At 43.2% G+C, this 11571-nt stretch overlaps 2 protein-coding genes across 2 annotated transcripts in view; both read right to left on the bottom strand.

Annotated features, from left to right (window-relative positions):
• The window catches only part of LOC144482996 (uncharacterized), a 191368-nt gene that overhangs the window by 6565 nt on the left and 173232 nt on the right, over nucleotides 1-11571 (bottom strand). The window contains exon 6 of the mRNA XM_078201821.1: nucleotides 9647-10204. Within this exon, the coding sequence (XP_078057947.1) occupies nucleotides 9647-10204 (558 nt within the window). The remainder of the gene's footprint in view (nucleotides 1-9646; nucleotides 10205-11571) is intronic.
• LOC144483016 (uncharacterized) overlaps nucleotides 1-11571 on the bottom strand; it is a 97689-nt gene that overhangs the window by 61107 nt on the left and 25011 nt on the right. The gene's annotated exons all lie outside the window — the stretch shown is intronic.

Below are 11571 nucleotides of genomic sequence, written 5' to 3'. Positions count from 1 at the left end.
CTTGCCACTTCAACACAGCACCCTGCTCTCCTGTCCACATGTCCGTCCTTGGCCTTTTGCAATGTTTGAATGAACCCCAACGCAAACTGGAGGAACAGTACCTCATCTTCCAATTGGACACTTTACAGCCTTCTGGAATAAACATTGAGTTCAATAACTTCAGAGCATGAACTCTCCCCGCCACCTTTATCCCCTTTCCATTTATTTTATTTCATACTGTTTCTTCATTTCATCTCATTTACCCACTTTTATCATACTTCTTTTTCCATTTCTTCATTCCTGCTCTCCTTTTTGCCTCTCCCCCCCCCCCCCCCGCCGCCGCCGCCCCCCCCCCCCCCCCCCCCACCCCCCCCCCCCCCCCCCCCCCCACCCCCCCCCCCCCACGCCACTCCTCTTTCAGGGCAACTGCCTTAACCACCTTTACCTCTGCTCTGCTATTCTGATCGCTTAATGGACATTTTTAGCATCTCTCTCAGCCATCTTTATCCTCATTTGCATTCCCTTTGTCCAATTACAGCACCCCCCTTCCACCCTTCCACCCATAATTTAAATCTTTTCTGCTTTTCTTTGCTCTTAGCTCTGATGAAGGGTCATCCAGACTTGAATCGTTGGCTGGTTACTCAATATTTGTTTCGTTATTCGATATTAAATATTAATACATGTATTTAATACATACGTCTTCATTCTGAATTGAATATCTCGGGAATATGCAACATTGAATTGCAAACATGACTGACCAATAAAAGAAATTGAGTCACTGGGTGATACACATCCCATGGTACTTATTTGAGACAGTCAGCTTTTAAACAATATCAGATATCTTTAAAGGGAAGAGATTTAAGAATGATCTGTTAGTTATACTTGATCCCTCTTTATTTTGCGTGTGAAATATTCTGGTGCTTAAATCCCGTTCATCTGTAGGAAAGTCCAGCAGATCTACACTGAGTCTCGATTTCTTCATCTGCCTGAGTGCTTTTTCCTATTTCTTTATTATGAAGAACAATTTTAAAAAGATGCTTCTGCGCAATGTCTGCCATTTCCTCTAGTTCATTTACAGTTTCACTTGTGTCTGTCTTTATGAGCACACAATACTATTTGACATGTTTCAGATGGTGATTAACTATGTTAGTCTGCATTTATAAAACCATTAAGTTCTGTTGTGGTTTGAACAAGTTGCTGATCTGCGCACGGTGTCCAAATACACACATTTATTTCCTCATTGCGTCTCAAACTACAGCATTCCTGATTTTGCTGAGAGCATTTGTGGCCGAGTTTAGAGCAAAGATAATATGGCTGCAACATCGAGATTCGGAATATGTACAGCAAAAACTGAAACCATGCAAAACTACCCTCACAATAAATGAGTAAATTAATGTTTCTGTCCGGGGCCCTTTCGCGTGTTAGGCGAACGTGATAACCACTACACTACAGAAACAACTGACAGCATAGCGCCACCAATTGGCCTGACCACAATGTTCACCTCCACTGTGTTGCTGCAGGTTCTAATGGTTACACTGAGAGCCCATGTCAATTAAATCAAGACAAAAAACATTTCTTTCAACTTGATTTCTCAACTTATCTTCAACTTCAACATTTATAAGCGGTCGTCCAGCAAATATCTAAGGAGCAATGATTTCTGCTCAATCATTAATGCATCATTCTCATCTTCCTTCGAATAATTTTAACCAGCTCCACCCAGTGCTTGTTTGCTTTTCAATGTTTAATATTAATATATTTTTATTAATTACATATCACCTCATTCTGAACTGAATATCTCTGAAATATACAACATTGAATTGCAAGCATGACTGACCAACAAAAGAAATCGAGTCACTGGGTAATACACATCCCATGGTGCTTATTTGAGACAGTCAGCTTTTAAACAAAATCAGATATCTTTAAAGGGAAGAGATTTAAGAATGATCTGTTAGTTATACTTGACCCCTCTTTACTCTGTGAGTGAAACATTCTGGCGCCTAAATCTCGTTCATCTGCAGGAAGCCCAGCAGATCCACACTGATTCTCGATTTTCTCATCTGTCTGAGAGGCTTTCCCTAATTCTTCACTCTGAACAACGATGTTAAAAAGATGGTGTGCAATGTGCGCTATTTCCTCTAGTTCAGTTACAGTTTCACGTATGCCTGTCTTTATACTGTTCGGAATCTAACAACACCAGGTTAAAGTCCAATAGGTTTATTTGGTAGCAAACTAGCTACCAAATAAACCTGTTGGACTTTAACCTGGTGTTGTTAAATTCCTTACTGTGTTTTCCCCAGCCCAACGCCGGCATCTCCACATCATTTATACTTTTAGATATGTTTCAGATGGTGATTAACTTTGTTCGTCTGCATCAATAAAGCCATTAAATTCTGTTGTGGACTGAACGAGTTGCTGATATGAACACGGTGTCAAAAAGGGACCTCTATTTCCTTTCATTGCGTCATAAAAATACAAGATTTCAGATTTTGCTGTAAGATTTTGAGGCCGAGGTCAGAGCAAAGATAATATGGCTTTAATATCGAGTTTCGGATAATGCTCAGCAACAAATTTAAATCATGTAAACTTCCCTCATCCTTAAAGAACAAATACTAATAACATTCCGGCATGGCTTTGAACTGGGGAGCTTTCGTGTGTGAGGTGAATGCAATCACCACTTGCAAGCACCCAATGGGACTCTCTTGAAATGTTGCAACACTCATTGTGAATGCTGTAGACATATTGATCCAAGAATGATTGAAAATGGTTGACAATGGCAGGCAACAATAAGAGGCCCTTTGACCCACAATGCCTATGCCAATTATTTGATTACGAGCTACCCAACTGATGTATCGGTGTGGGCTTGGTGGGCCGAAGGGCCTGTTCCTGTGCTGCACTGTTCTTTGTTCTCATTTCAATTTCCTCCTCTCATTCCATGAAGCTGATTTTTCTCCCTTTCAAGTCATTGTCCAATCCCCAGTTGAAGAAGGAGTTTCTGTGGAATCCGTGTCCATACAGTTTGCTTTAAGTAACAACGTTTCCTTGATCCAATGGCATGAAGTATTGGATATAGCTTCCCAATTTAGCTTTCAATGTAGACATATATTTATTTATGCAATTGATTTCATATTGAATTTACAAAACGAGTTTAATCGGATGAAGCATCTCCTCATTATTTCTGAATTATATATAATATAACTAATTAACTCCACAACTTTCCACAGAATGTGGAATATAACAGAAGAGAATGAATCACCTGCACCCAAAGCAGTCTCCTTGTGTTGTCCTCCTGTGTCCCGAACATTTGATCCGATAACATTGAGAATGGGTGGGAAATCTGTCTTGCATACACTGATCTCACACGGGGTGGCACAGTGGCACATAGCTGCCTCACCACGCCAGGGACCCGGGTCCGATTCCTGGCTTGGATCTGAGTGCAGTTTGCATGTTCTTCCTGTGTCTGCGTGGGTTTCCTCTGTGTGCTCTGGTTTTCTCCCACAGTCCAAAAGATGCACTGGTTCGGTGCATTACCATGCTAAAGTTCTCCCTTAGTGTATCCGGAGTGTGGCGACCAGTGGATTTTTACAGTAACTTAATTGCAGTATGAATGTAATCCCACTTGTGACACTAATAAACAAACTTTAAACATGACACGGACACATCCAGAATATGGTTGACTGTAAAAAAATAAAAATAAATAAGCATTGTTGCTTATTCTCTAATAGTCGTCAATTGCTTATAGTCATCAATTAATGATCACCGTTGGTAAGAAATAGATTTCTGGCTGTTCCTGTTGTTAAAATGGACAGTTCCATCGCGATGAATATCTAACGGGATATTGCCGCACTGACACGACCCCAGGGAATTCCAGTTCAGGGAGTTTACTCTGGAACTAGTACGTTTTTGGCATTGTCAATGGGCGCACTTCTCTTTAGTGTGTCTATGGCTGTGTTAATCTGATTGTTTATCTTCCTCATTGACTGTGTGTCTATGTTTGAGTCGATCGGTTTGAGAATCGATCACTGTGTATACTTTGTTGATTCTGTGTGGTATACGACGCTTCTGGTGAACACGGAGGTGGCGTTATTCATGTATTATCATGGTTAACAGCTGAGACTAATATATATCACAAATCTACAGAATAATTCTGTATTTATAGCGAGGGACGTTGATGTCAGTGCCTGGGCATATATCTATATGGTTATATATCCTTACATGTGTTAGCCTTTGCACGTGGCCGTGTATGTATCTGCTCTCCCCGTGTCTGCTGGGTTTCCTCAGTGCTCCGGTTTCCTCCCACAATCCAAAGATGTGCAGGTTCGGTTGATTAGCCATGCTAAATTGACCCTAGTGTCAGGGGGATTAGCGGGGTAAATATATGGGGTTACGGGAATAGGGCCTGGGTGGCGTTGTGGCCAGTACATATTCGCTGGGCCGAATGGCATTCTTCTGTACTGTACGGATTCTATGATTCTAATATCTCGAAATGTGTCAGTCTTTGCAGGTGGCCGTGTGTGTGTCTGTTTCCAATATGCGGCAGTGCTGCCAGGGGAGGGCGCTCTCTGATCACTTATGCAAGGTCACCCATTCCCTTCGAGAGGAAGCACCTGTTTGAAGATGTAAAAATGGGCGGAGACAGGGAGTCACGTTCGACCTCATACCATTCCACTGACTGTTTCAACTTCTCCAATTACAGTTCTGGCACAGTCAGTGATCACTGCCTCTGTTTCTGAAGCTCTAACTGGAACCATGGGGTGAAATTCTGTCTGACTCTGGTTATTGTCCTGATCACAGCTCGGTCATTTTGAACCTTTGGGTGAAATCCATCAATCACCAAATTAATTCCCCATTTCCATCTCGAGGCAATTATTCCGTTGTTGTTCCTCCTAATCCGCTTTGTGTTCGCTGTTTATTTTCAGAGATAGAGTCATAGAGTCACAGAGTCACAGTGGTTTGCAGCATAGAAACTGGCCCTTCGGCCCAACTTGTCCATGATGCCCTTTTTGTTTAAACCACTAAACTAATCCCAATTGCCCGCATTTGGCCCATATCCCTCTATACCCATCTTACCCATGTAACTGTCTAAATGCTTTTTAAAAGACAAGATTGTACCCACCACTGCTGCTGCCTCTGGCAGCTTGTTCCAGATACTCACCACCTGCTGTGCGAAAAAAATGCCCCTCTGGAACTTTTGTATCTCTCCCCTCTCATTGAACTTATGCCCTCTGGTTTTAGACTTCCCTATCTTTGGGAAAATATATTGACTGTCCAGCTGATCTGTGCCCCTCATTATTTTATAGACCTCTATAAGATCGCCCCTCAGCCTCCTACGCTCCAGAGAAAAAAGTCCCAGTCTATCCAGCCTCTCCTTATAACTCAGTCCATCAAGTCCCGGTAGCATCCTAGTAAATCTTTTCTGCACTCTTTCCAGTTTAATAATATCCTTTCTACAATAGGGTGACCAGAACTGTACGCAGTATTTCAAGTGTGGCCTCACCAATGTCTTGTCCAACTTCAACAAGACATCCCAACTCCTGTATTCAATGTTCTGACCAATGAATCCAAGCATGCCGATGCCTTTTTCACCACTCTGTCCACCTGTGACTCCACTTTCAAGGAGCTCTGAACATGTACCCTTAGATCTCTTTGTTCTGTAACTCTCCCCAACGTCCTCCCATTAACTGTGTAAGTCCTGCCCTGGTTCAATCTACCAAAATGCATCACCTCGCATTTGTCTAACTTAAACTCCATCTGCCATTCGTCAGCTCACTGGCCCAATTGATCAAGATCCCGTTGCAATCGAAGATAACTTTCTTCGCTGTGCACTATGCCACCAATCTTGGTGTAATCTGCAAACCATGCTACCTATATTATCATCCAAATCATTAATATACATGACAAATAACAGTGGACCCAGTACTGATCCCCGAGGCATACCGCTGGCCACAGGCCTCCAGTTTTAAAGACAACCCTCTACAACCACACTCTGGCTTCTGTCCAGAAGCCACTTTTGTATCAATTTAGATATCTCACCCTGGATCCCGTGAGATTTAACCTCATGCAACAACCAACCATGCGGTACCTTGTCAAAGGCCTTGCTAAAGTCCATGTAGACAACATCAACTGCACTGCCCTCATCCACCTTCCTGGTTACCCCTTCAAAAAACTCAATCAAATTTGTGAGACATGATTTTCCACTCACAAAGCCATGCTGAGTGTCCCTAATCAGTCCTTGCGTCTCTTAATGCCTGTTGGTCCTGTCTCTCAAAATACCTTCCAACAACTACGCACCACAGATGTGAGGCTCACTGGCCTGTAGTTCCCAGGCTTTTCCCTGAAGCCCTTTTTAAACGAAGGCACAACATTTGCCACTCTCCAATCTTCAGGCACCTCACCCGTGACTATCGATGATTCAAATATCTCTGCTAGGGGATCTGCAATTTCCTCCCTAGCCTCCCACAATGTCCTGGGATACACTTCTTGATGCTCTTTAAAACTTCCAGCATCTCTTTCTCTGTAATATGTACGCTCCTCAAAACATCACTATTTATTTCCCCAAGTTCACTAACATCCATGCTTTTCTCAACACTAAATACTGATGAGAAATATTCATTTAGGATCTCACCCATCCCTGTGGATCGGCACATAGATTACCTTGTTGATTCTTAAGAAGCCCTACTCTCTCCCTTGTTACTCCTTTGCCCTTTATGTATTTGCAGAAGTTCTTTGGATTCTCCTTTGCCTTCTCTGCCAAAACAATCTCGTGTCCCTTTTTTGCTCTCCTGATTTCTCTCTTAACTCTACTCCTACACCCACTATACTCTTCAAGGGATTCACTTGATCCCAGTGCCTATGCATGTCATGTGCCCCTTTCTTCTTCTTGACCAGGGCCTCAATATCCCGAGTCATCCAGCGTTCCCTACGTCTACCAGCCTTGCTCTTCACTCTGAGAGGACTGTGCTTACCCTGAACCCTGGTTAACACACTTTTGAAGCTTGCCACTTGCCAGAGGTCCCTTTGCCTTCCCACAGACTCCTTCAATTAACTTTTGAAAGTTCCTGCCAGAGCGACTGCCCCCAATCAATGAGCTCCTTTGTCCATTCCTCAGTGCAGAACTCCTTCAGCCTGATCCTCCCACAGTACTCAGCCTGATACAGAGTTAGCTCTTCTAACCATCAGCCTTTGCTGCTGTCTTCATTTGCTTTATGGTTACACATCAGGTTGTACTCTCTTTAGATCAGTCAGGAATTAGGGTCACGAATGCGGCCACCTGCCCCATTAAGTCCATGCTCGTTCCCTGTGAATCAAACCATTGCCCCGTCGATCCCCAGACCCCTGTAGGTTTATTTCCCTCAATTGCCCATCCAATTTCCTTTTGGAAAGATTCCATCATCTCTGCTTCTCCCCCTTGCCGGAAGTGGGTTCCAGATATTTATCACTTTCATCAGATGCAAATGAATCTGAGAGCAGAGAAGGAGGCCATTCCAGCCATTGTACCCATGAAATCCCTTTGAACAAGATCTTCCATTAATCCCATATTTCATTTTGAATCTGTCCAGTTCCCTTTTGAAAGATCCAGTTTAATTTGCTTCCTGCACCATTTTCTGACAGTGAATTCCAAATCACAACAACTCATTCTGTTTTAAACCAAATAATTTCACGATATATTGTGTTTGGATTTTCACAGGGGATTTGGAAACGGAGTGAAAGACATGGTTGTTACTCAAAATTAAGACTCAGTCTTTATTAATGATCTCAATGAGCGGACTGAGTGTGATGTATCCAAGTTGGGGACTATTTCTAAAAAGGAAATTACATTTCTGCAGCTTCTTGCATGACCACAAGATCTTGGAAAGTGTTTTACGGTCAAGTTATTTTGAAGTGTGGTCACTGTTGTGATGTGGGAAACTGTAGGGGTGCCTCAGAAATGAAAATGATCACTTCCATCTGTATTAACAGTTAAATATAACTAGGTCAAGGAAGCCATGTTAAACTCTAACATGTGATGAGATCTTTATATCATAAAGCTAAAAGCCTCCAGACACGGCTGAGCAAGCAATTAAGGAATTCTTCAATCATTTTGATAAGTTAGAGGACATTATATTCTGCTAAAGTCTGGCTCAAGAATGAGGCTGATTGTTCAACCTGATCAAGATTAGTAAGAAAGCTTTGTGTCTTTCACAAAGTATATTTTTGAACCATTGTATCTTGTGTTAACCAAATATATTAATTAAAGATTACTCTAACAATTAGCGACCAGTCAGTAACAGATGGTTGAATAAGTAGTGAGCCATAATTGAGTTAAAGTTAATGAATCAATAATGAATCAGTAGTTATAATGAAAGATTGAGTTTTATTTGCAGTCAAATGTAAAAGCTTAATTGCTGTGTATGTAAAGAATGTGCAGTGAAGATAAATGTACTGGCGAGAGAGACCTTCCAGCTCTGATTAGCCTCAACATTTGTACAGGGATTGTATAGAATCAGATAAAGGGATGGTGTGAAATTATTCTATTGTATTCCTGATAATGACAGAAAATGGGGCAAGTAATTGGGGATACAATTAATCTCGTGACAAAACTGCTTTCTTTCTTCACTACAACCATTACCTCTCCCTTTGCCTTTTGTTCCAGGACATTTTTGACATTTAATCTCGTCGCCCACTAACCAATCCCTGACTTTCCCTTTTGTTCGACCTGACCCTCCCCCTTTCTCATCAGTATCAAACCCATCACATTTCTCCCTCTAGTTCTGAAGTAGAGTTACATTGGACGTGAAACATTAACTCAGTTTCCCTCCCCACAGATGCCTGCCAGACCTGTGTTTTTCCAGTTCTTTCTGTATTTATTTTAGATCTACCTGCAGTGGAGGAAAAACACTATTTACTATCCAGGATAAAATAAATGTCTTTCATCAGTTTTTGTGGATCATTTTATTTGTTTGTTTAGCTATGAGGAGAGGTTGGAGAAACTTGGTTTGTTCTCACTGGAACAACAGAGGTTGAGGAGCGACCTGATAGAAGTCTCCAATATTATGAGGGGCATGGACAGAATGGATAGTCAAACGCTTTTTCCCAGAGTGGAAGAGTCACAGCTTTAAGGTGCGAGGGGCAAGGTTTAAAGGAGATGTATAAGGCAGATTTTTTACACAGAGGGTGGTGGGTGCCTGGAACTCGCTGCCGGGGGTGGTAGTGGAAGCGGATACGATCGTGACTTTTAAGGGGCATCTGGACAAATACATGAATAGGATGGGAATAGAGGGATATGGTCCCCGGAAGGGTAGGGGGTTGTGGTTCAGTCAGGCAGCATGATCAGTGCAGGCTTGGAGGGCCTGTTCTTGTGCTGTAATTTTCTTTGTTCTTATTTCATTGGAAATGTGCTCTCCCAGGCTCAAAGAGCATCAGCTCATTGGAAGCAGAGGGGTGAAACCGGCCAGTCCAGCAGAAAGAAAACCCTTCAACGTTCCACTTCACCAACTGTCAGAATGAACGTGTTTCAGTCCTGGATGTGATTAACAGCAGCAATAACAGCAGAAACCAACTCGATAATCATTGGTGAATCCGTTGGTGTCTCTGCAGGTTGGATGACCGAGTGAATCCCTTCCCACACACAGAGCAGGCGAACGGTCTCTCCCCAGTGTGAACTCGCTGGTGTGTCTGCAGTGCAGATGACCATTTAAATCTCATTGTGCAGTGAGTGCAACTGAATGGTCGCTCCTCAGTGTGAATGCGCTGGTGGGACACCAGATCCCGTGAGCTTTTGAATCTGCTCCCACAGTCAGAACATTTAAAGGGTCTCTCATTGGTGTGAATGAGATTGTGTCTCAGCAGGATGGATAGCTGAGTGAACCCGTTCCCACACACAGAGCAGGTGAATGGCCTCTCCCCAGTATGAACTCGCTGGTGTTCCCGCAGGTGGAATGACGTTCTAAACTTCTTTGTGCAGTCAGAGCAGGAGAATGGTCTCTCCACAGTGTGAGTGCGTTGGTGGGACATGAGTTCTCGAGAACTTTTAAATCCACTCCCACAGTCAGTACATTTAAAGGGTCTCTCATTGGTGTGAGTGACTTTGTGACTCAGCAGGTGGGAAATGCGAGTGAATCGGTTCCCACACTGAGAGCAGGTGAACGGTCTCTCCCCGGTGTGAACTCGCTGGTGTCTCTGCAGGCTGGATGACTGAGTGAATCCCTTCCCACAATCAGAGCAGCTGAACGGTCTCTCTCCAGTGTGACTGCGTCGATGAATTTCCAGCTCTGATGGGACATTGAATCCCTTTCCACAGTCCCCACATTTCCACGGTTTTCCCCTGATGCGGGTGTCCTTGTGACTCTCCAGGTTAAACAATCAGTTAAATCTCACGCAGAACACGGGTAGAGTCTCTCCCGCTGTGAATGCTGCGATGTATTTTCAGGCTGTGTAACTGGTTAAAGCTCTTTCCACACTCAGTGCACTGGAACACTCTCACTCGGATGTGTGTGTGTGTCTCGGTGCTTTTCCAGTCACACTGATGTTGAGAATCTTCTGAAGCAGAAAGAACAGAGAAACATTTCCCCTTCTAGAATCAAAGGTCAATGATATTCAGGTCCCGATAAATTGAATGCTGACGTGATGTTTGTTTTGAGTTTTTGTCTGTAAATCCTCACCTTCTGATATCCTGTAAAACGAGTTTGAAAAAGTCATCACAGTCAGTACAGGATCGAAATTCAGAACAGACAATTCCAGTTTCTATAGAACATTCTTTCCTCTCTCATTCCCCAAAAGCTGTAAATCTCCATCCCACACACTCTCCCTCCATTCTCACTCTGCTGTATCTAATATTCGCCCTCCCAATTCTCCTGAAGGTGCTGATTGAGGCTGATTGATAGATCCATGCCCACTGCTTCCTGTCCTGGACACAGAGAGCTGAAAATCTCCATGCAGGCTTCCGGCCGAACTGAAATATGATGATATTCCTCGACTAAGAATGTTTTAAATGTATTGTTTCAGTTAGTGAAGATACAGGGGGTTGTGATTGATGATAGTCTTGAACTTGCTGCCTGTGAGGGTGGTCATAGAGTTTGACAGCATGGAAAGAGGCCCTTCAGCCTATCGTGTTTGCGCCGACCATCAAACACCTTTCTATTCTAATCCCATTTTCCACTCTTGGTGCGTAACCTTGTATGCTATGGCATTTCAAGAGCTCATCTAAATACTTCTTAAATGTTTCATGCAGTGAGTTCCAGATTCCCACCACCGTCTGAGTGAAAAGGTTTTTCCTCACATCTCCTATAAACCTACTGCCCCTGAACTTAAATCCATGCCTTTGGTTATTGCCCCCTCTACTAAAGAGAAAAGTTCCTTCCTGTCCCCCTCCATCTGTGCCCCTCAGAATTTTATACACCTCAATAAGGTCCCTCTCACCCTTCTCTGCTCCAAGAAAAACAACGCCAGCCTATCCAGTTTCTCTTGATAGCTGAAACACTCCAGCCCAAGCAACACCCTGGGGAATTTCCTCTGCACCTTCTACAGTGCAATTACATCCTTCCTATAGTGTGGCAACCAGAACTGCACACAGTACTCCACCATAGTGTGGCCAACCAGCGTTTTGTATAGCTCCAT

The sequence above is a fragment of the Mustelus asterias genome, unplaced genomic scaffold (assembly GCF_964213995.1).
Source record: "Mustelus asterias unplaced genomic scaffold, sMusAst1.hap1.1 HAP1_SCAFFOLD_44, whole genome shotgun sequence".
Taxonomy (NCBI): domain Eukaryota; kingdom Metazoa; phylum Chordata; class Chondrichthyes; order Carcharhiniformes; family Triakidae; genus Mustelus; species Mustelus asterias.
The sequence above is the reverse complement of the archived record's forward strand: the minus strand, read 5'-3'. Positions and strand labels throughout refer to the sequence as shown.